Source organism: Mustela putorius, unplaced genomic scaffold (assembly GCF_011764305.1).
Source record: "Mustela putorius furo isolate JIRA1106 unplaced genomic scaffold, ASM1176430v1.1 tig00000450_pilon_pilon_pilon, whole genome shotgun sequence".
NCBI classification, from domain to species: domain Eukaryota; kingdom Metazoa; phylum Chordata; class Mammalia; order Carnivora; family Mustelidae; genus Mustela; species Mustela putorius.
This window is the reverse complement of record NW_025421385.1, coordinates 9,156,422-9,183,295: the sequence shown is the minus strand read 5'-3', so window position 1 is coordinate 9,183,295 and position 26,874 is coordinate 9,156,422. Positions and strand designations below refer to the sequence as shown.

The window sequence follows — 26,874 nt, the reverse complement described above, 5'->3', positions numbered from 1 at the left end:
CTAGTTTTACTCTCACAGGTCTGGCTGCTAATACTCATTCAACAAACACTTGCTGAGCACCTGTCATCTGTCGGGGTTGTAAACCTGAGATGTGAATAAGACCGCAGAGCCCCTGCCCTCACTGGGTTGGCAGGTGGCTCTGCTGTCTCCACCGGGTCCTTAAATATTAGTGTTCCAGAGGCTTCCACCTACTCTCCTCTTTTTCTCTCAGGCTATACTCTCTGGATGAGTAATTTCAAGTTTTCCTCACAAAGCTCTACCATAAGCTTGTGATTCCCAGATTTCTATAACTAACCCAGGTCTGTCTGCTAAGCTGCAGGTACATACACATTTGACCGCCTAATGAACACTTCCACTTTGAAGGACCACAAACACCTAAAACCCAGAATGTCTAAAATCAAATAATCAAATTCGTAAAATCAAACATCCCAAGACCATTTATTTCCAAACCATAGTTTCCTCAGTGATTAGAAGAGTCCTCCATACACCGAGGTCGAACCTACCTAGGGTTCATTTCTGGACAATTTTTGCACAACTGATCTGTTCGTCTAAACTTACATCAAAGAGGTAACATCTTTCTTAGTTCCTGTATCTTTAAAATAAATCTTGACAGCTTCTAGAGTGAGCACTCTTATGGTTTGACTCCCTTTCCATTTTTAACTCATTTTATTTTTCCTGCCCTTCCCCTATGTCCATCTGTTTTGTTTCTTAAATTCTACATATTAGTGAAATCAGATGGTATTTGTCTTTCTCTGACTTATTTCGCTTAGCATAATACTCTCTAGCTCCATCCACCACAGTGCAAATTGCAAGATTTCATTCTTTTTGATGGTTGAGTAATATTCCATTGTATATATGTACCACATCTTTTTTATCTGTTCATTTGTCAATGGACATCTGGGCTCTTTCCATATTTTGTATCTGCCATCTCTATTCTTTGGTGAAGAGTCTGTTGAAATCTTTTGTCCATTATTAATAAGGCTGTTTGTTTTCTTATTGAGTTTTAGAAATACTTTATATAGTCTGGGTAAAAAATCTTTGTTAGATTTATAATTTACAAATATTTTCTTCCAATCTATGGCTTGCCTTTTCATTGTCTTAACTGTGTTTTTAGAAAGCAAAAGTTCTCTGGGGTGCCTGAGTGGCTCAGATGGTTAAGCATCTGTCTTTGGCTCTAGTCATGATTTCCAGGTCCTGGGATCGAGCCCCAAACTGGGCTCCCAAATCCGCGGGGAGTCTGCTTCTCTCTCTTCATCTACCTCTCCCCCTGCTTGTATTCTGTCTCTTTCAAATGGATAAATAAAATCTTTAAAAATTAAAAATTAAAAAGAGAAAGCAAAAGTTCACAATTTGGATAAAGTCAAATTAATTAATTTTTACTTTATGGATCATGATTTTGCTATTGCAAAAAAATAGCAAGATCACCAAGATATTTTCCTATACCTTTCTCTATAAGATTAATAGTTTTAGGTTTTTACATTTCAATTTATTATCTATTCTAAGTGAATTTTTGTATAGGGTGAAGAGTATTGATCGGGGTTGGTTTTTTTTTCCTCTTTTTGCACAAAAATATGCAATTGTTTCAGAATTATTTGTTGTTGATGACCATTTCCTCATTAAATTCCCTTTGCATCTTTGCCCAAAAAACTGACCATGTGTATATGTGTCTACCATTACATACTATTTCATTAATTTATATGTTGACCCAATCTTTTCCAATGCCACACTTTACTGATTATTATAGATTTATAGTAATCTTAAAATTAAATAATGTTTCTTGAACTTGGTTGTTCTTTTAGAAAATTGTTTTTGCTATCCTAGTTTATCTTTCCATATAAATTTTAGAATCATCTTATTTCTACAAAAATAATTCTCCTGAGTTTGTGATTAATACTGAGTCTTCCAATCCATGAACATGGATTACCTTTCCATTTGTTCTGTCATTTTTTTTTCACCTGTTTGATCATTTCCAACATACAAACACTGCCAGGTATTTTAAAATTTTTGTATCAAAGTATTTCCCAGGTTTTGGTACAACTATAAATAATACTTTCAGGATTTTTTCTTTTTTAATTTCAATTTCCAATTGTTCTTTTGTTAATATATGAAAATGATTGATTCTGTGTAATGATTGATTCCGTGTATTTCCTTATATCCTGTGACCTTGCTAACCCAACTCATTAATTCTGGGACTTTTATATTTTTTAGGGAGGTGACTATTTAGGATTTCTACATACCCAATTATATTTCCTGTGAATAGAAACAGTTCAATTTCTTCCTCTTTATGCCTTCAATCTTTATGCCTTCTATTTCTTAATCTCGCTTTATTTGATGGGGTAGGACCTCCAGTAGAATACCAAACAGGAGTAGTGAAAGCAGATATCCTTACATCGTTCCTGATCTTGGGAGGAAATCTCCCAGTCTTTCATCATTAAGGATGATGTTAGCTGTAGACTTTTTTGTAGATGTCCTTTACCTGTTTGCGGACATTCTCTTCTATTCCTAAATTGCTGAATTTTGACAAAAGCATTTTGTGCATCTATTAAGATGAACATGTGATTTTCTGTAGTCTGTTAATATGTTACACTGACTAATATTTTAAGAATAAATTGAAATAATGATATATTAGATATGTTTTATTTGCTAGTATTTTGTTAGGGATTTTTGTGTCTATGTTTATGACAGATATTAATCTCTTGTTGTTTTGTTTTTTGGTGAGATCTTTCATTTTCCCATGAAGATAATGTTCGTCTTATAAAATAAGCTAGTAAGTAGTCCATCTTCTTCTATATTCTGGAAAATTTTATGTAGAACTGGTATTCTTTGTTCCCTAAAAGGTTTTAATAAATATTCCTGTATTATCTTTTTAAGGGCTTAGAATCTAAAATGAGGCCTTCTCTTTTATTCCTGATTTTGGCAATTTGTGTCTTCTCTTTTTTTCTTATCCTGTATGGCTAGAGGTTTATGAATTTTATCAATATTTTCAAGGAAGCAGCTTTTAGTTTCATTGAATTACGTTGTTTTTCTATTATCAATCTCATTGCTCTGTGCTTTATTTACCTTTATTTGTTTTATTTCCTTTTATTAGTCTCTGTTCTCTGCTTGTTTTGATTTCAAATACCTCTTCCCTCTCAAGCACATTTTGTTTTTTTTAAGATTTTATTTATTTATTTGACATGGAGAGATGGAACACAAGCAGGGGGAGTAAGAGAGGGAGAAGCAGGCGTCCACTGAGCAGGGAGCCCAGGCCTCTCGGATCATGACCTGAGCCAAAGGCAGACACTTAATGACTGAGCCACCCAGGCTCGCCCCCCAAGCATCTTAAAACTGAAGCTTAAATCACTGATTTAAGGTTCTTTCTTTTCTGTCACTATTTAACACTAAAAACTTCTCAAGTGCTGCTTGGCTGAATCCTTCAAGTTTGGATATACTATTATTTTCCTTTCATTCAATTAAAAATATCTTCTGGGGTGCCTGGGTGGCTCAGGTCACAATCTCAGGGTCCTGGGATCAAGCCCCACGCTGGGAATACCTGCTCAGAGAAGAGTCTGCCTTTTCCTATCCCCCCTCCTCTGCCCCTCATACCACTCGTGCTCTATCAAATAAATAAAATATTCAAAAAATATATTTTCTAATTATATTGTGACTTCCTTTTCAACCCATGGAATATTTAGAAGTGTGTTAATTTCCAATTTGGTAATTTCCAAATATGTCTGTTGATTTTTAGCTTAATTCCATTGTGGTTGGAGAACAGGCTTTGTATAATTTTAATTCTTGAAAAACTTGGTTTGCTTTATGGCACAGAATATGGTCTGTCTTGGTGAATGTTCCACATGCACTTGAAAAGAATGTATATCCTGGTTTGTTTGGGGGCAGAGGGCTCTACAAAAGTCTATTAGGTCAAATTGGTTGGTAGTGTTTTTCAGATCTTCTCCTTACTGATTTGATGTCAGCTCATTTTGTTGATTACTAAAACAGGAATAGTGAAGGCAGGGGCTAATCAGATCACCAAAGTCCTTTCAGCTAAGTTAAGTTGTCTGAAGTTTACCTTGAGTTACGGGAAGCTGTTGGGAGATTCACCTTAAGAAATGGAGTAACATGGTAAAAAAAAATTTTTCAAAAAAAATTTTTTTCAAACTTGACAAGATTGAAAATAGGCTGGAGGAAAGTCAAAGCAGCAGTGGGGAAAACTACTGGGAAGGCATTTAATGATCATCAAAAAGAAACATGTACTTGACTTAAAGCAGTGGCTCTGAGAATGATGAAAAAACAGATTAAGGAACGATTAATAAGAGAACAGAATCTAATAACCACTTGAAAAAGGTGGAGAATAATGAATACCAGGGAGGAGATGGTTATGGTTCCCAGTTTCTGATTTGGAATACTGGGGTATGCAGGGGTATGTACAGGTTAATATTTACCAAAATAGGGAAATACAGGAATGGAAATTGATTTGAGAAGAAGGATGAATTCCCAATTTCAACATGGTGAGATTAAGGTTCCTATAAAATATTCATGTAAAGATGTCCATTAAATTATCTCAGTTCAGTAGACAGGTCTAAGCTAGATAGACTTATGAGTCATTAGCACATACTATTAATTGAAACAATTTGTTGGGGTGAATTTATTGAAGAATGGTAAATATATTAAAAAGAGCTTATCCAAATGTCATTTTAGGATTATCAGATTATTAAAATGCAGATTCTCAGGAACTACTTTAGATTGGACTTCAGTTTTCACCCTCAGGAGGTTGAAACCAAGGTGTTCCAGTGCTGTATTACTTACTGAAAGCTCTGGGGGAGAATGCACTTGCACACTCACTCAGGCTGTTGGCAGGATTCAGTTCCACGCAGCTGTCAGACTGAAGCCCTTGTTTCCTTAGTAGGGGTTGTCCGCGTGCCACCCTCGGATCTCTGTAGGTAGCATTCTACAGTTCAGAACTGGCAATAGTGTATCCTTTTCACATTGCCTTATCTCTGACATTTCTGCTCTCCTATTCCACTTTTAAGAACTCATGTGGTATTAGGCCCTGTCAAAAAACCTAAAATAATCTTCCTAGCTTAAGTTCTAGAACTTTCCATCTGCAAAGTCTTTTTTTTTTTTCTTGCCATACAACGTAACATATTCACAGGTTCCAGGGATTTGGGCATGGATATCTATGAAGGGCCAGTATTCTGCCTACCATAAGCTACTATAAGCATTCTGATATAACACTTCTTGTAGACCTATGTTTTCATTTTTCACTGATCTTGGGTAAGTACCTAGGAGTGGAATTGCCGGGTCATAAGGCAGGTATATGTTTAACTTTATAAGATGCTGCCAGATATTTTTCCAACATGATTGTACATTTCACACTGCAACCAATAATGAAGGAGTAGGAGAGTTCCAGCTGTTCCATATCCTCACTGATATTGGAGCTATTAGCCTTTCTGGTTTTAGCCATATTAGTGGGGTATCCCCTTGTGTTTTTAATTTGCGAGTCCCTGAAAACTAATGATGCTGAGCACTTTTTCAGATTCGTGTTGGCCATTTACATTTATTGGTGTGTGAAGTGTCTGTTCTTTTACTGATTTTTAACTTGGATTATTGGTGCTTCGAATGAGTTACTGGCTCTTTATTCATTCTGGAAACAAATTCTTTATCAGATATATGTACAATATATACTGCAAATATCATCTCCTCTTCTGTGACTTGTCTATTCACTTTCTTAAAGGCACCTGTTGACGAACACAAGTTTTATTTTCATAACGTCTCTTTTATCAGATTTTTCCTTTCACTGTTATTGCATTCTGTGTCCCGTCGCAGATATTGCTGCCTACTTCAAAGTCACAGAAATTCTCCTATAAGTTTGTTTTATCTTTTACTTTTAGGTCTTTGATCCATCTCAAATTAATTTTTGTATATTGGGTGAAATGGGTTCATTTTTTCCCCGTATGGATATCCAATAATTCAGCATTATTTGTCGTAAACTTTACTTTTGGGGCACCTGGGTGGCTCAGTGGGTTAAAGCCTCTGCCTTCGGCTCAGGCCATGATCTCAGGGTCCTGGGATCGAGTCCCATATCAGGCTCTCTGCTTGGTGGGGAGCCTGCTCCCCACCCCCCCTGCCTGCCTCTCTGCCTACTTGTGATCTCTGTCTGTTTATAAATAAAATCTTTAAAAAAAAACAAAACAACATTTTACTTTCCTCACTAAACTGATTGGTGCTTTGTTTGAAAATCAGTTGGCTATATAAGCATGGGCATATCTCTGGACTCTATTCCATTTCATTGATCCATTTGTTTATCCTTATATAAATACCATACCGTCTTGATCACTAGAGTTCTATAATAAATCTTTAAGCTCGGTAGTACAAGTTCTCTGGTTTTGTTCTTCCTTTTCAAGATCGACTATTCTAGATCTTTGGCACATTCATATAATTTTAAAGTCAGCTTGTCAATTTTTATTTTTAAAAAAAACCTTTGGGATTATTATTGTGACTGCATTAAATATGCAACACTAGTTTTAAGTAGAGAACAGAGGAGAAATTCTGAGGACACAGAAAGTAAAAATGGAGAGTTTAAAAGCAAGTGAAACAAATGCTCAAAAATTCCATTAAATTTAACAACAAGGAAGTCACCAGAGCTTTTACAACAGTAGCTTCATTGCCCTGGTTGGAGAAGAAACCAAACTGAAACTAAATATCCCATTCCCTCTTCATTCTTACTAAAACCAACCAACCAACCAAACAACAACAACAAAAAACCCCTGAATTCTTGCCATTTGCGACGATGTGGGTGGAACTAGAGCGTATCATGCTTAGCAAAATAAGTCAATCAGAGAAAGACAACTATCATATGACCTCCCTGATATGAGGAAGTGGAGATGCAACATGGGGGGTTAAGGGGGTAGGAGAAGAATAAATGAAACAAGATGGGGGGCGCCTGGGTGGCTCAGTGGGTTAAGCCGCTGCCTTCGGCTCAGGTCATGATCTCAGGGTCCTGGGATCGAGTCCCGCATCGGGCTCTCTGCTCAGCAGGGAGCCTGCTTCCCTTCCTCTCTCTCTGCCTGCCTCTCTGCCTACTTGTGATCTCGCTCTGTCAAATGAATAAATAAAAAATCTTTAAAAAAAAAAAAAGAAAGAAACAAGATGGGATTGGGAGGGAGACAAACCATAAGTGACTCTTAATCCCACAAAACAAACTGAGGGTTGCTGGGGGGAAGGGGGTTGAGAGAAGGGGGGTGGGGTTATGGACATTGGGGAGGGTATGTGCTTTGGTGAGTGCTGTGAAGTATGTAAACCTGGCGATTCACAGACCTTTACCCCTGGGGATAAAAATATATTATATGTTTATTTCAAAAAAATTTAAAAAAACAACAACCCTGAATCGTAGCTGGGCACACAGATAACTGGATAAAGACTACATTATCTATCTTTTCCTCTACTTGTGACCACTGATTAGAAACCAGCTAATGGGCTCTCAGTGGATGTGTCACACGCAACTTCTTAGAAGTGTCCTTAAGACCATGTTCCTTTCCAACAGACACCTGAAAAAGTGCTTAACATCACTCAGCATCAGGGAAATACAAATCAAAACCACAGTGAGATGCCACCTCACACCAGTCAGAATGGCTAAAATTAACAAGTCAGGAAACAACAGGTGTTGGTGAGGATGCGGAGAAAGGGGGACCCTCCTACACTGTTGGTGGGAATGCAAGCTGGTGCAGCCTCTCTGGAAAACAGTAAGGAGGTTACTCAAAAAGTAGAAAATAGAGCTACCCTAAGACTGAGCAATTGGACTACTGGGTATTTACCCTAAACATACAAATGTAGTGATCCAAAGGGGCACGTGCACCTAAATGTTTATAGCAGCAATGTCCACAATAGCTAAACTATGGAAAGAGCCTAGATATCCAACAACAGATGAATGGATAAAGATGTGGTATACATATACAATGGAATATTATGCAGCCATCAAAAAGACCACAAAATCTTGCCATTTGTAACAACGTGGATGAAACTAGAGGGTATGATGCTAAGCAAAATAAATCAGAGAGGGACAATTATCATATGATCTCTGATTTGAGGAATTTGAAAAACAAGACAGAGGATCATAAGGAAAGGGAGGGGGAAAATGAAACAAGACAAAACCAGAGAGGGGGACAAACCTTAAGAGACTCTTGGTCTCAGGAAACAAACTGCAGGTTGATGGAGTAGAGAGGGAGGGGAGAGATGGGGTGGGAGGGGGATGGACACTGGGGAGGGTATGTGCTACGGTGAGTGCTGTGAATTGTGTAAGACTGATGAATCACAGACCTGTACCCCTGAAACAAATAATACAGTATATATTAATTAAAAAAAAAAAAAGAGTATGTGCCTTTCTTCACCTTTCCCTTTTCCCTCTTGCTATGAGCAGGTGACAGCTGGCCTTAAAGCAGCCATCTCAGCCACGAGGTAGCATGCCAAAGAAGGCAGAACAGCAAGGAAGAGGAGCCCAAGGCCCTGATGATCATGGAGCTGTTGCCACACCAGCTATGGCCTGCCTAGCTATGGAATCTTATGAAGAGTTAAGGCATTATCATCATCTGTTTTCTTTGTAATGTACCCAAACCTAACTCTAACCCATCACAGTTTTAACTATCTATATGCCAGTGATCCCAGAGTTGTACCTTCAGCCAGATTCTTTTCAGACTCATCTGTCCAGCAGCTACCGGAACATTTCCACTTGGATATCCAACAGATCTTTCAAATTTAACTGTCAAAAACACTGTTCTTTAATTTTTTTCTCCCTAAAATCTTGCTCTACTCATCCTCCCCACTGCGACCAAATGGCAAATGGTTTTGGATTATAAATGAGAACTGATCTATCTTGTAGCTCAAGGAAAACACCTAAGTGTTGCCTGAATCCTTGGTTTCCCTCACCTTCTTCAAGTTAAGTTTTGATAAGGGACTTCATTTGATTTTCTTTCAAAATTGACTTGGCTGTTCTTAGTCCTTAGTCAAGTTCCATGAAAAAAATTTTAACTGGAATTGTACTGAATTTGCAGAATTGGGGAAAACTGACACCTTTATGATATTGAGTATTCCCATCCATGCATACGATGTATCTCTTCATTTACTTGGGTCTTCTGTTGTGTTTCAATAGAACATTACAACTTCCTTCCTAGGGGACTATACAGCTTCAGTGTGATCTGTTTCTAGATACCTTTAGTTTTGAACACTGGCACAAACAGTACCTGTTTTTTAAATTTAAAATTCCCAGTTAGTTATTGCTGATACATAGAAGTGTTTTTTTAAATTCAGAAATCCTTCTGAATGCCATTTTTCACCATTTACTAATACTTCCCTTTCCCTCGAATTTGTGATCTCTTCCCTTCCCTTCCCTTACCTTACCTTATAAATGCATGTACATGTAAGCCTACACATAGGCACACACATTTCTCTGTTGTTTTGTTTCTGGAATGTTTATTCTGTTCCATTGTTCTGTCTTGTACTACTATCACACTGTCTTGTGTTGTACTTTTGTATTTTGATAGCATTACTCTTCTGTCTCAAGCTCTTCTTAGCTGTTTATGTTAGTTTACTTTTCTAGATAAATATTGCAATTATTTTGCAGCTTCCTCCCCAGAGCCTACCTAAGTTATATCATTTGGGGGCTCTGAAGGCGATTCTGACACTCTCTAAACAAAGCAGCCTTTCCAGTCACTCTTTATTACATCACCATCTACCTTCTCCTTAACTGATTTTGCTATCTTTCTCCTCCCCACCCCCAATGAAATTGGTTGCTTGTTAATCACTGTATTCCCAGTGTCTACAACAGTGTCTTGACACATACCAGGTGCACAAAAATGTTTGAATAAATGGATGGAGATTTTAAATCCTGATTCAGAGAAACACAGTAAGTTAGAAAAGCAGGTTTTGAAGTAATGGTGAAAGATAAGAACTCGCTAAGTTTAAGAGGAGGGGCTTAGATTAATCACAGTTGATTCATGTGTAGGCCTGACACCAGCACCTGGGGAGCAAGAGTGGAGGGTCAATGAAATGTTCAGGAGGAGCATGCTTGCAAGGGGGTAAAAAAAAGGAAAGAAAAGATACTTGGAAATAACAAGTGCTGAGGAAGATGTGGGGAAAAAAAAACCCTTGTGCCCTGTTGGTGGGAATGCAAGCTGGTGCAGCCACTGTGGAAAACAGTACATTAGTTCCTCAAGGGGTGCCTGGGTGGCTCAGTGGGTTAAGCCTCTGCCTTTGGCTCAGGTCATGATCTCAGGGTCCTGGGATCCAGCCCCCATCCGGCTCTCTGCTCAGCAGGGAGCCTGCTCCCCCCCCCCTACTTGTGATCTCTGTCAAATAAATAAATATAAATAAATAAAAATCTTTTTAAAAATTAAAAAAAAAAAGAATGGAATCTTGCCATTTGCAACAACATGGATGGATCTAGAGATTATAATGGCAAGTGAAATAAATCAAAGACAAATATGGTAAGATTTCACTCATATGTGGAATTTAAGAAACAAAGGAAAAAACAAAGAAAAGCAGACTCTTAAATATAGAGAACTGGTGGTTGTCAGGGAGAAAGTGAATGGGCAGATGCGGGAAATACGTGAAGGGGATTAGAGTACACGTACAGTGATGAGCACTGAGTAATGCACAGAATTGTTAAATCCTTATATTGCACACCTGAAATTAATATTACCTTCCATGTCAATTATACTTGAATAAAGAATTTTAAAAATTAAAAAAAATCATAAAAATATTTTAATGATCAAAAGACACTTTGTAAGAACCATACCTAGGGCGATCGCAGAACCAGCAATACGGAAACCAAAAGGAGGAAAAAATGTGAGGGCTGATTAGAGGGAAATGGATATAAGAGCTGGGCTTATTAATCACATAAACCCATTAGCTTAACTGGGAAATACAATTTAACCTAAGGACGCTAAGCAAGAGCCTCATACCTCCACCGGTAAAAAGAATTAGAGAGCTCTATGAGACTACACATCCAAATTTGGGGAAAGGATTAATTCTGGAGCCCTCTGGGGTCTTACAGTGACCGTTCGGGGCTTAAAAACCTAACCGCATTCGATCTATCCACCTTCTCGGGTCCCAGGTAGAAGCTGGGCTGGCAGGCTCCGATTTGAATGAGACACTTTCTTACTCCTCCTCATCGTTCCGTGACAACCCAGTGGAGGCTGATGGTACCGGCAGCTGCTTTGAGGGCCTCAGGGAGGAACAAGTGCTGGGCAGCGGCCGGGAAAGAAGAGTCGGGCGGGAGCGGCTCGGGGGAGGCCCTCCCTCCCCGCGACGGGTCGGCGGGTCAGCCGGTGTGTCAGGGGCCGTGCCCCCGCGCCGTCCTCCCACTCCCCGCCGCGCCGGCTTCGCCGACGCCCTCGCCCGCCCCCACGAGCCCGGACTCCCCTTCCTACCTGCCGGCACGCGGACTCGGCCAGCTCTCGGCCGATCGCCGCCCACCTAGGCGGCAGGGAGCCCACCTTCCTCCGCGGTTCCCAGCCTGAGCCCTCCAGCCGGCTCCCGGCGGCACGTGACACCGCCCCCGTCGCTCCCCGCCCCGCCCCTCGGCCCAGTTCGCGCTCCGCCTCCCGTCGGCGCGCCCCACCCACAAGAGCGTCGCTGACCGATGACGTAGCCGGCGCAGCCACCCTTGGCGAGGGCCGAAGCGCTGCTGGTTCTGCGGTTGGAGGGTCTTGGTGTCGGCTCGCCCAGCGAGAGGGGAAAGTGAGGTGCGTGGCAAACCGAGGGCTCCCGAGGAAAGAGGGGAGGGGGAAGAAAAGACCTAAAAGCCTGTCCTCCAGGTGCGGGGTACGGGGCGGTGTCCCGCACCTCTCGGGGCCCATCCTGAAGAGGCTTGGAGGCTCTCCCGCTGTAATGAACCGCGGATTTTGTTACGGGAGGTAATGGCTCGCGCCCAGGTGCACGAGTTTAAGCGTTAGGCTGGCGTCCGCTGCGTGGGATATGTTCCTGCTTGGGCAGATCATTGGGGAACCTGAGCTAGTGTGGTTATAGGGAGACCGCTCCGCTCTCTCCACCCCCCACCCCCGGAGCTATAGCTCAGTTTCTTCGCCCTAATGAGAGGGTCGACCTCACCATCCCTTTCACAGCTCCCATTCTGTGATTTCTGCCTCCCAGAATATTATCTTTTATCGTTATAAGGGGCGGGAAAAGAAATCTTGTGACTCATGTTCTAAAGTTGAATTGGGTACGCGGGCATAGAGTTCGGTTGCTTGCTTTCATTAGGACTGCCTTGTGTAGCATTTGCAAGTAAGATATCTGCATTAATAGTCCAATAGACTCATTTTAAATTTTAGAAATCAGAATGTCTTTGTTTTCTTAATGTTAGCCCTCTGTTTTTCATACTTAAATATTTAACGTGACATTTAATATTTTGTCTCATTTCAAGAGGCAAATATCTGAAGTATATTGAAGTTGATTTTTAAAAATTTATTGTCACCTTACCTTTCTTATTAGCATTTTAAAGGTCATCTGCACCTTCTGCCTGGGAAAAGATGGTCAACGTCTTGAAAGGAGTGCTAATAGAATGGTTAGTACTTTTGATACTTAATGAAATTTAAATCTCCATATTGAATCTTGATGTACTGTACCTCCTCTAAAACCCATGTTTTCGTTTTGTTTTAAGATCTAAATGAATCAAGTCTTTCAGCATTCTCAACTTCATTTTTCTTACATAACAAGTGGGACATATTTCGTTGCAGCTTTTCTTCTGGTGCCAGATTTCAGTGTCTTAGTCCAGTTGATGTAGTTGACATATTTCCAACCCGTTTTGGTCAAGGGCAGTGTATTTTTTAGGTCAATGCTCTTTAGAGGAACAGAGCTCGTTATTGTCCTCCAACCATTAGGGAGATTGACTAGAATTTTAAGGTCTGCCTATGTCTTCACCATCACAAGCTATAGTCCTGAAAAGAGTAAGAAAATCAAGAGCCAGTTGAAGATTTCTTAAACCAGGCGCACATTTCCTAGGAGAAGCTAGAAACCTTAATGGGCAGCATTGAATTTCTCAAAGCAAGCTACATTGGACTTTGTTACCACGCAGTCGGAAAAACCTGAACTACTGGACCAGTTCTTGCTCAGTCTTCACTTGTTCGTGATAGCAGGGCTGGGGAAGGAGCAAACCCAAACCATAGGATACTTCTGGCTTGTATAACAGCGTTGTCTTATAGAAATAAAATGTGAATCACATTATATTTATGTGTAGTCTTAACTTTTTTATTAGCCACATTAAGAGTAAATTGAAGCAGGTGAAATCAATATGTCTTATTTACTCTTGTGTCCAGAATATTTCCACATGTTCTAAATCTTCAGAATTCATACTAAGATTTCAAAATTTTGCTGTCTTTCCCCATACCACGGCTTCAAAATCTAGTGTGGAGTTTACTTTCATAGCCCATCTCACAGGCTGGCCACATTTCAAGTGCTCAGCACTGAGTCGTGCAGATTTAGTGTTTGGATAGACACAACAAAGATAAGAAGGAAAGAACCAGTGATGTAGGAGGGAAGCTAAGAGGGAATCTTTTATAAAAGTGAGTCCCTGGTGATGAGAGATGGACTAAGATGACACACTGGAAGTCAGCTATTTCTTTTTTCTTCTTCTTCTTTTTATGTTTTTAAGATTTATTTATCTATTTGACAGAGATCACAAGAAGGCAGAGAGAGAGAGAGAGAGCAAGCTCCCTGCTGAGCAGAAAGCCTGATGCAGGGCTCGATCCCAGGACCCTGAGATCATGACCTGAGCCGAAGACGGAGAGGCTTAACCCACTGAGCCACCCAGGCGCCCCTCCCCTTAATGAGAGTTTTCATGGAGAGGTGAGATAGATGTCAGATTGGAGCACTTTGGGAAGGGAAAGGAAGGTGAGGAAGTGGAAAAGTGAGAAGTCTCTTTGGAGAAGTTTTGTTGTAGTAATGAGCAAAGGAATGGAGAAGCGGGTAGATGGCTGAAGAAGGATATGGTAAGGGACTCTGGTTTGGTTTTAATGTGAGAGACTAGAACACGTGTTGATAAGAATAAACTGCTTAGGGGGTGCCTGGGTGGATCAGTTGGTTAAGCTGCTGCCTTTGGCTCAGGTCATGATCTCAGGGTCCTTGTATAGACCCCGACATTGGGCTCCCTGCTCAGCGGGGAGTCTGCTTCTCCCCCTCCCTCTGCACCTCTCCCCTGCTTGTGCTGTCTCTCTCAAATGAATGAATAAAATCTTAAAAAAAAAAAAAAAAGTACTTAGAGAAGTGTTCACTTGGGAAGGCAAGGGGAAGGGCTCTAGATCCCATAAGATCTAAAAACAATGTGCTATTTTCTTTTAGAAAAGACTTTTACGCTAATTTTCATATTTTCTTTTTCTTAAAACTTTGTCATATCACAGTTTGAGCTTCACCTCTGGATTTAATAAATCTTCTCTCTTGTAAGATTTTTGTATTTTAGTTTTTGTTGATGTGTTAAGTTTTATTTATCTAGACTCTGTTAGGAGGACAGCCATATTAGGTAAAGATCTGAATTCACGCTTTTTTTTTTTTAGCTGAACAATTATTTCACTGCATTTATTCTTTTCTCTAATCATAGGTATCTCTTTTTTATCACATTGTTTCATTCTCCTTGCTGCTCTCCTTAGTCCTGGCCCACATCCATTCTTTTGTCATTATTGCCTCTTCAAGAGTAAACTTAGAATAATTTAGTCCGTTTCGAAAATAATACTTTTGGGAATAATGATAGGGATTGTGTTAAATCTGTATTTTAATTTGAAAAATTACGATGACTGGACTGCATTTTAAAGAGCAGAACTCTAGGAGACTCATTAAAATCGCAGTGGTAGGCCTTCAGGGTAGCCCTGAGGACAGAGTATACAGATTTGTAAGAGGAGCTGAGGTGTTAAGTTTTCTTTCCTGATGGGCTGAGCTGTCTGCCTGGTTTGCTGTCATGTAATCAAACCTCTGAATTCTGCCTGAGCTCTAATGGCCCTCTGTCACTTTGCTGTTCTGTGTAACCCCAGGCTAGCCGCAACAGCATCATCTGAAACTTGTTAGAAATGCAAAATCTGAGACCTCACCCTAAATCTCCTAAATCAAAATTGTATATGCGAAAGAACTTGTTAAGAAGCATTAAAAGTTTGGGAAGCACTTACTTGGCTTAAGGTTGAGCACAGGTTTTCCTATGGAGAACTGTTTTGCACCAGGGTCACTAAAATTTTATTTTGCAGATAGTCAGTGCCCTTGGCAGAACTTTAATTTTTTCCTTCAAGGTGAATTCTGAAGTGTAGCCTGCACAATTTTTTGAAAAGGTAACTGTCTTCCCAAAGGTTAAATCTTCCAAAAAGACTTCAGGCCTGAGAAATGACAGATCCATAAAGTGCATGGTCAGGGCTGGTGGGTACTCCACAATCAGATGCACATGTTGGGATGGTAACTGGAAGAGTCCTTCAGTTCCCCTCATGTCTGTATTTGATGCCAAAGAGAAGACTTTTAACCCCCTGAGCCACCCAGGAGCCCGGAGAAGATGCTTAATAACATAGTATCATTATGTTTATTACCTCATAATCCCCATAGATTATATGGAGCCTCTAGGTGTACTGGAGTACAGAATTTTTTTTTTTTTTTAAGATTTTATTTATTTGACAGAGAGAGATCACAAGTAGGCATAGAGGCAGGCAGAGAGAGAGGAGGAAGCAGGCTCCCTGCCGAGCAGAGAGCCCAACGTGGGGCTCGATCCCAGGACCCCGAGATCATGACCTGAGCCGAAGGCAGCGGCTTAACCCACTGAGCCACCCAGGTGCCCCTGGAGTACAGAATTTGATAGGTCTGAAGTTCGTAGGCAAACTACTCGAGTCTCCTAAAACTATTCTATCATTCCACTTATTTTCCTTCCAGATTCTAGCCACATCACCGTACAAGGTCATCTGTCACGGCACAGATAGTACTGTTCACATATTCTGTTCCAGCGGCCAGCAAGATTCTTTTCAGGCGTGTGTGGCCTCCTTCAGGAAGGGAGTCTGACTTTGACACCTGTCTTAGGATGGCTTAACTTATTGCCATATTTAAATTCCATATCAGTTCCTTTTAACAGATTTGAAGTCTCTAGTAATGAAGCAGATAAATCAGATTATGATAGCGGCCATTAAGACCTAACTGTCAGTGAGCTGGAAAAGTCAAGGTGCTGGGTTCCAAGAAGACGCTTTCCTCACAAGGCTTATCGAAAACCCAAATCTAAGGCTAAATTGAAACTCTTTTGTTTATAAATTGGAGTTTTTATATCAAAATGAGATTGGTGAAACCTTCCTCTTTGTTGGGATCCACGATGTCAGCTGCCAGCCTCGCACCAAGCATTTTCCCAAATCTAGCCGAGCACGGCAGTGTCGCGGCAGCGGGTGCCGGACAGCGTCTGTCTGATTGCAGGTGCTGGACAGACCTCCTGGGTGACAGTTACCCTCGTGGTGTGGCAAGTGCTCCAGCAGGGAGGATTTGTTGCAGAGGTGCAAATTCCAGCCGGTTTACAACATGAGAGCAAAGGATTTGGAGAAAAATATTATTAGTCCAGTCTTACCCTGATAGCTTTGGCTTGTAATCCTGTATTGTGTATGAGAAGCAAATAAGAATAAGGCAAAAGCATCTACCATTTTGTTCTGCTCTTTCACGTCGTTTACCTCTCTCTTGTGAGCCTCTGCTGCTTAGAAGGGCTGTACCCACGGAAGTTCCCTGGCCACCCAGAACAGTGTCTAGTATGAAGAGCAGGTATTTAGTAAATATTTTGTGTATTGAATGAATTTTGTCAACAGAATTAAGTCAAGGAATGTAATCTCAGCGTAAATTCGGGTTACTAATGTTCCATTAGAACTCTGTTACCACAATGATAATAGTGGAGATAAGAACAGGTTCTGATAGCTTGGATTCACGTTTCAGTACCAAAAAGGTTTGTATGCCAGACCCCCTTTTTGGCAAGTTACATCAAAATAGCTCTTAAATGAAGTGACTATTGTCTTCCAGTCTTAGTTTTTAAAAAGCAGGCTCTGCCCAAGCTACCAGTATGGATGATGGAGGTGCAGTCTTTTTTTTTTTTTTTTTTTAAGATTGATTTTATTTATTTGATAGATCACAGGTAGGCAGAGACATGGGAAACAGGCTCCCCACTGAGCAGGGAGCCCAACTTGGGGCTCCATCCCAGGACCCTGAGATCACAATCCAGCCAGAGGCTTAACCCGCTGAGCCACCCAGGCGCCCCAGAGGTGTAGTCTTAAACGGCTGATCTAGAAAGCAATTTGTAATAGGTTATTTTGAGCTTTTATATGATTTAACACAATAATTCCATTTCTAGAAGTTTATCCTAAAGAGGTGACCCTAAGGAAGTGATCAGAACTGCAGAAAAAATGTAGGAGATTGAGGGGTGGCTCAGTCGGTTACCGGTCTGACTCTTAGTTTCAGCTCAGGTTGTGATTTCAGGGTTGAGAGATCGAGCCCTGCTCCATCAGGGTTCCCGGCTTATTTGGGAGTCTGCTTGAGAGTCTCTGAGTGCACTGGTATACATGATGCTCTCTTTCTCAAATAAATCTTTAACAATATATACGTAATTGAGTGTGCTAATAAAGTTGAGGATATAATGCTAAGCAAAATAGGTTGGTCGGAGAAAGACAAAAACCATGTGATTTCACTCATGTGGAATATAAGAAACAAAACAAAGGGGAAGTGTGAGCCAAATCGAGACATAGACTCTTGATGCTAGAGATCAAACATGACGGGGTGTAGGGAGTGCCACTTGGAGTGACAAGCACCAGGTGTTGAATGGAAGTGTTGAAATGTTGAGTTATTAAATTAAGAACTGTAGGGACGCCTGGGTGGCTCAGTTGGTTGGGCGGCTGCCTTCAGCTCAGGTCATGATCCCAGCGTCCTGGGATCGAGTCCCACATCAGGCTCCTTGCTCAGCAGGGAGCCTGCTTCTCCTTCTGCCTCTGCCTGTCATTCTGTCTGCCTGTGCTCACTCTCTCTCACTGACAAATAAATAAAATCTTAAAAAAAAAAAAAAAAGAATTGTGACTTTTTGTAATTAAGTAATGTAGGTATTAAAGTATTTGAAAACATTTTAAGGGATAAGGGATAATGACATGGTGTAATACAATGATAAATAAAGATGATGACCCTGAGTGTTTACCAGATACTGTCCTAAGTCCTTGGTAATACTCATTTAGTTCTCACAACAATCCTATGAGATGCAGATTTTTTTTTTTTTTTTAAGATTTTATTCATTTGAGAGACAGCACACATGCAAGCAAGCACATGGATGGAGGGGTGGGCAGAGGGAGAAGCAGACTCCCTGCTGAGCAGGGCACCAGATACTGGGCTTGATCTGAGACCCAGAGACCATGACCTGAGCCAAAGGCAGACTTTCAGCAAACTGACTGAGCCTCCTGGGTGCCCAGATATAGGTATTTGTATCCCATTTTACAGATGCAGAAATTGAGGCACAGAGAAATTAATTGCTCAGGCTTATACAGCTGCTAAGATGGGATTGTAAACCACAGTGTTCTGCTTCAGAGCCCAAGCTAGTAAGCCTGACATAGACTGTCTAACACAAAACTTAAGCATAATATTGTGTTAAGTTCTTACTTTTATTTTTTGAGATTTTCTATTTCTTTATTTGACAGCATAAGCAGGGGGAGCGGCAGGGAGAGGGAAAAGCAGGCTCCCCGCTGAGCAAGGAGCCTGACTAAGGGCTTGATCCCAAGAGCCTGGGATCATAATAAGGCAGACACTTAACTAACTAAGCCACCCAGGCGCCCCCTTTATTGTGCAAATTTTCAAAAAAAAAAAAAAAGTGTGCATGCATTTTCTTAGAATATCATACACACAGACTAGTAAAAAAAATTTTTTTGTAACAGCAAATCCTTTAATAAGGATAGAAGTAGGTAATTTGAACCTTTCTGCCTATATCCTCCCACACACCCCAAAACTCTAGGCATTTTAATTGCTCTTCATTTGAGTATCTGCTATGAGCAAAGTGTTTTTAGATGTATTCTCCAATCCAGCAACCCTCCAGTATAAGTGGCACTGTCTCCATCTTACTGTCTAGGACGCTAAGACATGGAGAGGTTTAGTGATTTTTATATATCATGCATATTGGTTGACTGAGCTGGGGCTTGGAGTTAGGCTGAGTCCAGTGCTGTCTTTAGTGTCATATCTTTCTGACAGTAAACCTAGTGTATGTCATATTGGGAACTTGAGACTATTACTTTGGTTAGCTCAATGTCCCCTGTGAGCCATCTACAGTATGTTGGGTCCTAGTAAAGGTACCTATATCTCAAGCTGGACAATAGGCTTATTCCAGAAACACTTTGGAAAATGCTCGTAAGAAGGAAATAAACTTAAGCAAACAAAGCCATTTTATTTCATTGTTTGATAACAATTTTCTAAAACATTCTTTTCTCAGGGCATACAGAATTTGGAGAAATACTTTTAAGATTTTTAAGTAGCTATTCTTGTTAGCTAATTGTTTTCAGGAAGGATAGTTTACTGTTGATTGAGCTGAGATCATCATTCTGACGGGACGGACCATCCTGACAATTTTGTGCAGGTGACCGGTGAAGTCTGTGATCTGTTTGACAGCAAACTACATCATCCTAGTAGAGCCATTGTGGTGTAATACTTTTTCAAATCCTGTATTATAGGAGTTTTATTCAGGTTATGTAGGAAGGAGTCGATTGATTCCTACTTTCACATCTCCAGAACCAAGACATTTTTCCCTTGCTCACTAACCCTGAACCCAGGACTTCAACCAAGTATGTCTGTGAGCACTTGGTTTTGTTTTTCTTTCTTACCAGCAGGTTCTCCCGTGGCCTCTTCATGAAGAAGTAGAGTAAATAGCCCTGTATTCAGGCAAGATACTCCAGTTCCCTCAATGTTTCATGATAAAAGTCCCTTAAATTTTGTCATTTTGAATCATTATAAATTATATTTCAGGTACATGCTTGAGAATTCAGTCACAAATTGCTGTTTCCTTTCAAAAAGTTGAACTGAGGGCGCCTGGGTGGCTCAGTGGGTTAAGCCGCTGCCTTTGGCTCAGGTCATGATCCCAGAGTCCTGGGATCGAGTCCCGCATCGGGCTCTCTGCTCAGCAGGGAGCCTGCTTCCCTCTCTCTCTCTCTCTCTCTCTGCCTGCCTCTCTGTCTACTTGTGATCTCTGTCTGTCAAATAAACAACAACAACAACAACAAAAAAAAGTTGAACTGAGGGTATGAAGAAGGGAAGAAGCTACTTCAGTGTCTCACCAGCCAGTCACTTTCTCAGTATCTCCTTTGTCAGTGAGCAGGTTTCCCCAGGTATGGGGAATGGCGCTGGGGTTCAAGATGGTTCGCAGTAGAACACAGAAGGGAGGAGGAGAGGGGCGCTTGGGTGGCTCAGTGGGTGAAGCCTCTGCCTTCAGCTCAGGTCATGATCTCAGGGTCCTGGGATCGAGCCCCACATCGGGCTCTCTGCTCAGCGGGGAGCCTGCTTCACCACCCCACCCCCCCGCCTGCCTCTCTGCCTACTTGTGATCTCTCTGTCAAATAAATAAATAAAATCTTAAAAAGGGGGAGAAAGGGGGAGGACACAAATTGTTTTTATATGACCAGTTTGATTTATTTGAGGATGAAAACGCATTGGGATGACTGGTGATTCATGCCAGGCGAGGTCAAGTTTAAAAGTTGATTTAAAGGCAATTTAAAGAAAAATAGTAAGTAATGTATAACTCAGGTGTTACAAGGGGTGCTAAATGAGCAAAGATAGTATGCAAATGGCAAAAATTTTGAAAACACCAACATGCTGATTCAAAGCGCGAATGTGAGTCCCCCTGGCACTTAGGTCTCAGTCCTTACCTTACTGTGCCTGTTCCCAGCCCCTGACCCAGTGGACCACTTCCTCTTCCGGAAGGTCCTTTGTTCACTTATCTTCCAGGACTCAGGGTTTCCTTCCTAACTCAGTCTCACTGCTTTATAGTCTACTTTGCTGATTGTCCATTTCTTCCTAACCTTTTATATCAGGGAGTCTGGGGCTTGGTCCCTGGTCTTTTCTCTGTAGCTATGTTCACTCCCTCGTCAGGGCTTGATGACTGACTTTTTCTCTTCAGTCTGGACTTGGCTGCCGAAATCCAGAATTGTATATCCACCTTCCTACTCGGTTTCTTCTCTTGGGTGCCAGGAGGCATCTCGCATGTAACATGCCTAAAACCCAGATCTTCCCAGCAAACCTGTTCCTCCTACTTCCTCCTCGTCTCCGTAAAAGGCAACTCCACTTTTTCATTTGCTCTGACCAAAAATGTTGGGAGTCTCCTAATTCCTCTCCTTCAAAGCTGGGGTCTAGTCTCAGCATATTATGTTGCCTTTACATTCAACATATGTCTAGAATCCAAGTACTTACTCATCATCTCACTTTTACCACGTAGGTCCAAACCATGGTCATCTCTTGCCTGGGTCACTACAAGCACTTTCTTTCTTTCTTTCTTTCTTTTTTTTAAGGTTAATTTATTTATTTGAAGACAGAGATCACAAGCAGGCAGAGAGGCAGGCAGAGAAGAGGGGCGGGGAAGCAGGCTCCCCACTGAGCAGGAAGCCCGATGTGGGGCTCAGTCCCAGGACCCTGAGATCGCGACCTGAGCCGAAGGCAGAGGTTTAACCCACTGAGCCCCCCAGGCGCCCCACTACAGTCACTTTCTAATCAGTCTCCCTGTTTCCGCCCTTGCCTCCGCTACCCTCCAGGCTTTTCTTATCCCCGCAGGCAGCATGATCCTTACGTCTAAAATTGAAGTCAGTCTGTAAGTTAAATCATGTCACTCAGTAAAAGCCACACTTGATAAAATCACCTCCAAGGCCCTTTGGGATCTGGCCCGGCTACAGCTAACTTTCTGGCCTCACCTCCCACTTCTGTCCCCTTTGGTCACCCCTCTCCAGCCTCCACAGCCTTACTGTTCACTCTGCCTGGGATGTTCTCGCCTGAGTCACCACACACCTTGCTTCCTCCCTCCTCCTGTTTGTTCAGATAGCGCTGCTTGGAAAGGCCTTCCCTGCCTCCTCCGTTTAAACTTACAGGACCCTTTCACTTTCATCACTGCCATTTCTCGCCCGACTTCCCTGCTGCTCGCACGCACGCGTGTGTGTTTATCATAGTCCTCCCGGTAAAATGTAAGCTCCGTAGCAGGGAGGATTGCGAATTGTATTGTTCACTGCCGAATACCCAGGACCAGGATATTGCCTAGCACATCCAGGTGCTCAGTAAATATTTATTGAATACACGAATAAAGCTTAAAGGAGCAAGTTTACTTCTGAACCAATCAATTCTGCACATTAGAGTGGTCATTCTAATTCTGCAACAATAAAATATGACTGGATTTTGCCAAACCTAAGTGGACAAGCATAACCTAGGTGTTCTGAACCTATCTATGACAGGCATACTAGAAACTAAATTTAAAATTGTGTCAATTCTGGGTGCCTGGGTGGCTCAGTGGGTTAAGCTGCTGCCTTCAACTCAGGTCATGATCTCAGAGTCCTGGGGTCGGGTCCCACATCGGGCTTTCTGCATGGCAGGGAGCCTGCTTCCCTCTCTCTCTCTCTCTGCCTGCCTCTCTGTCTACTTGTGATCTGTCTGTCAAATAAACAAATAAAATCTTAAAAAAAAATAAAAAATAAAAAGAATAAAATTGTGTCAATTCTGATGTGTGCAGACTTATTTATTCACATCATTTTATGGTGTAGTCAGTTAATAAAATCACTGTAATGGTTAAGTTACTGAAAATAATTTAAAAAATCATCTTTTCAGGAAGATTTGATTTTATTAACAGTTAATATACCATAAACCATACTCATGTAGTGCTTGAAATCCTTTACCTTTGTTAGCTTCACTTATGCCTAATTTGTACTTAAAAGACGTTAAACTTGTTTTTAATGTTTTCAGGAAATTACAATGACCTCTTTTGAATTGTCATCTTTGTAACTGATGTCATTCCTTAAGAAACAATAAGATTTTGTAAAGTTACATGTTCTCTAAGATTTAAAAAAACTATATGCAACTTGACATTTTTGTTTTCATCTGTTGCTAACTACATCGTTGTACATTATATTGGGTCTAGAGACTGTCTTTGTTGTGATTCGGGTTTTTTTTGACAGAGATATGTTTGGGTACATTCTAGAAATAGGGTTTTCTTTTCTTTTCTTTTTAGATTTATTTATTTGAGACAGAGGCAGGGGAGAGTGAGGGGAGGGGCAGAGAGAGAGAGAGATCCGAAAGCAGACTCCCCACTGAGCACAGAGCCCAACAAGGGACTTGATCCCAGGACCCTGAGCTAATGAACTGAGCTGAAATCAAGTGTTGGACACTTAACCAACTGACTCACCCAGACACCCCATGTAAATCCTAGAAATTGTATCCCTCTTTTCCATGGGACTTTCTCTACTCATTCCAAACTAAAAATCACAAATAAATATAATTAAATTATGTCTCTTCTTTGAGCTCAGTATTCTCAAGAAGATTTTGGTAGAATTTCCTTTAAAGATTCTGAGTGATAGTTTAAACTTAAAAAGTTCAGAATTTTAATGAAGAAAAAGAACTTGAGAACCTGCTGCAAGCCAAACACTATCCCTGGCATTATTTTCCTTTAATTTCTCTAACAGTCTGTTATGTAGGCTTATTTTGTGGCGTTAGAGTTTAAGTACATGTTAAGGTCACAAGTGATAAAGCTGAGATTGACTTTTGCTATCACCCTGCTTTATCACAGTGACTGTTTAACTGGTTTTGTCAATTAATTATTCCCTGGCAAGATAGTGAAAGTCTGTTGACTTCTTAGATATAATGGTCATAGGCAAGTAAGGAAATTCATTTTTTGTATCAGTTAAGGGAGCTGTGATTCTAGGCCCTAATAACTGCAAAACTCTGAACATTACTTTTTCACTTGTCAGTGACAAATTAATCTTTTAAAATCTCATCATTGGCCTCTTTCTCTAAAAGTCTAATGCTTGAGACAGGAAGTACGGAGTTGAGTAACAATTTAGAACTTTTACAGTTGCCCTAAAAATCCTGCATGCCCAATTCTAATTGCTCAGGTGTAATTTGACAGCACAGTGTGTCGTTATCATGTGTTTCTTTCTGCAGTGACCCTGCCATGAAGCAGTTCCTGCTGTACTTGGACGAATCAAATGCCTTAGGGAAGAAGTTCATCATTCAAGACATTGATGACACTCATGTCTTTGTTATCGCAGAGTTGGTTAACGTCCTCCAGGAGCGAGTAGGTGAATTAATGGACCAAAATGCTTTTTCTCTTACCCAGAAGTGAAGATACTCAATATTGACCACATAGGAATTAGAAGTAACAAATGTGAGACTGTCACCATTCAGTGTCCTGTGGGACAGATGAGACTTCCTGGCTTGGGCGCATATCATGGGAAAAACTGTGATGTCATTTGTTCAGAAAAAAGTCCCTGATTTTCTTGTTTGTTTTTCCCCCCTTTTCATGTACCCTAGAATTTAAAAAAAAAAAAAAAGAAAGAAAGAAAAATTCACTGGTTGTCTGTAATTTGGCTTTTATTATCCTACATTAAAATGTACGTGGTTTTCCTACCCTTTTAATACCAATTTACTACAGTAAGAATATAATGGAATATGCCTTACCAGTTGAACCTAGGGGTTTTGCTTGTTCCTGTTAATGTGGGATTTTGTGGTGTGGGTATGGTTTGTTCTATTCTAATTAGAAACTTGATTACCTAGATAAATATGCCAAGGTAGGGCTTTGGTAATATTTATGTCTGTGCATTTAGTATCTGCATCCTGGCCAGCTGTACTGGTGAAGAAGGGGAAGAGCACTATGTTACATTGGCGTAAGCTACAGTTTGCATTTCCCTAAAAATACAGTTTTTTTAAAGTATAGAGAGTTTGGGGCGCCTGAGTGGTTCAGTTGGTTAAGGGTCCAACTCTTATCTCAGCTCAGGTGTTGATCTCAGGGTCATGAGTTCAAACCCCACATGTAGAAGATTAGAAATAACCAAATGGGAAGGGGGAATGTTGCATTACAAGCTTTATCTTCTCTGTGTTTAAACTTCTTCAGTCACATTTTCCTTTCCCATCAGGGAAAATGTTCTTTTGTTTAAAAAAAAAATTGCTTTATTTGTGCCTTATTCCATATGAGAATCCATTTAAACTCTTTTTAAAAAGAAATAAGGACTGTAGAAAGAGGACAGCATAAGGCATGTAGTCAGTCATACCGTAATAATGTTATATATGACAGTTAACTAGACATACCGTGGTGAGCATTTTATAATGTACATAATGTCAACTCACTATGTTATACACCTATAACTAACAGAAGATGGTGTATCAACTACAGTTTTAAAGAAAGGCAAGTAAGAGCAGATAGAAACAAAGTGAGTCTTGTGGGAAGTGGGATGATGAGGTTCAGATGTACTGCATATGGTTTTATGATTGTTTGGAGGCAGAAATAACACTGATAGGAGCTTTGCTGCCCTTCCTGAAGAAGGTGTTAACCAGGATGGGTTCATTTGATGAGAATTTTCCAAGAGAGAAGAGGACTTTTGTGATGTTGTAACTCCGTTTTCTTCCCTCCTGTGGTGTGCTTATTCAAAGCACCTGTATACCATTTTCAGTCACACAAGCTGGACACTGCCACCGTTTGGTACAGTAGGTCCTTGCTTATCCACGATTTCCCTTTCCACTGGCAACCAAGGTCCAGAAGCAGATGATTGTCCTTCGCACTATTGTCAGAGGGTAGTAACCTAGTGCTGCCACGATGCCTACATGTTCACCTCACTTCTCATCCTTTGGGCGTTTTGTCATCTCACATGAGGAGCCCCAAGAGGAAAGACAGTGAGTACAGCACAGTAAGATAGCTAGACCATATGCACATAACCTTCATAACAGGTTATTCTATTTTATTATTAATTATTCTTCATCTCTTACTGTGTGCCATTTATAAATTAAACTTTGTCATAAAGATGCACATACATCTTAGTCTACACAGGGCTCAGTACTTCCTGTGGTTTAAGGCATCCTCCGGGGGGCTTGTAATACAGTTCTCCATTTATCATGATTCCCATCAATATAAATCAAGCTACAGAAGTTTGATTCTCATATAACAATGCAAACAATTTTGTGGCATTATTGGTACAATTGGTACTAAAATGTGTTGAGTAGAAAATATATTTCTTTAAAATTTCCAGCTGTACTGAAATGGTACTGAATCTTGTATTTCAGGCATATCTAAATCAATTTCAAATAAAACTCAGATATTTGTCAGCTAATACCTTTTATATTAACATGAAACCTTACAAAAATTTTCTTAGAATCCCAGTTTAAAAGGTATGGAAAAAAACTATATTGAACAGTGAATGCAAAGAGTCTTATGTGAAGGAAAATCTTTCATCAGCTCTCATTTTTAAATTTTTTTTCCAAAGATTGATTTTATTTATTTGAAAGGAGGAGGAGCAGAAGCACGGGGAGAGGTAGAGGGAGAGGGAAAAGCAGACTGGCCTGTTGAGCATGGAGCATGCGGGACTCGATCTCAGAACCCCAGGATCATGACCTGAGCCAAAGGTAGAGACATATAACCAACTTAGCCAGCCAGGCACCCCAGCTCTCATTTTTTAAAGAATCCTATTGGAGCAAATGTTAAATATTTATCTCCGGACACTGCATTAAGAAAGACAGGACACTGTGACACTAGGAAGCCCACCATCAGCTGTTTAGTTGACTTGTTCAACTTTGAGAGAATAGGACATAACTGAGTGACATTTTACCCAGACCTTTCTTGGAATCTGACCAACATTAATTGATTTGGTGCATTTTAGATGTTGAGAACAAGAGACACAGGCTGCTTGGTAATGGAGAAATTGACTATTGTCTTTTTTAAAGATG

General features: G+C 40.6%; 2 protein-coding genes across 11 annotated transcripts in view; one reads left to right on the top strand and one right to left on the bottom strand.

The window, feature by feature from the left end:
• The window catches only part of SERAC1 (serine active site containing 1), a 58,323-nt gene extending 46,779 nt beyond the window's left edge, over positions 1 to 11,544 (bottom strand). For 6 of the 10 annotated variants that reach the window (XM_045080114.1, XM_004770875.3, XM_045080116.1 and 3 more), the window contains exon 1: positions 11,403 to 11,544. The gene's annotated coding sequence lies outside the window, so the exon portion shown is untranslated. Of the gene's footprint in view, positions 1 to 4,785; positions 4,914 to 11,071; positions 11,331 to 11,402 lie in introns of those variants that run through there. The other 4 variants (XM_004770877.3, XM_004770879.3, XM_045080117.1 and 1 more) reach the window with 3 other exon arrangements.
• A 35-nt stretch (positions 11,545 to 11,579) lies between these two features.
• Positions 11,580 to 26,485, top strand: GTF2H5 (general transcription factor IIH subunit 5). The gene is made up of 3 exons (XM_013044963.2): positions 11,580 to 11,717; positions 12,463 to 12,535; positions 24,103 to 26,485. Exons 2-3 carry the CDS (start codon positions 12,501 to 12,503, stop codon positions 24,281 to 24,283), a joined length of 216 nt encoding a protein of 71 aa, XP_012900417.1. The 5' UTR covers positions 11,580 to 11,717; positions 12,463 to 12,500; the 3' UTR covers positions 24,284 to 26,485.
• Positions 26,486 to 26,874: the final 389 nt, after the last annotated feature.

Bases quoted from the DNA above. Each gene is read 5' to 3' on its own strand.
- GTF2H5 (XM_013044963.2), top strand. From the start codon at position 12,501: ATGGTCAACGTCTTGAAAGGAGTGCTAATAGAATG. The intron at 12,536-24,102 runs GTTAGTACTTTT...TTCTTTCTGCAG, and splicing joins AAAGGAGTGCTAATAGAATG to TGACCCTGCCATGAAGCAGT.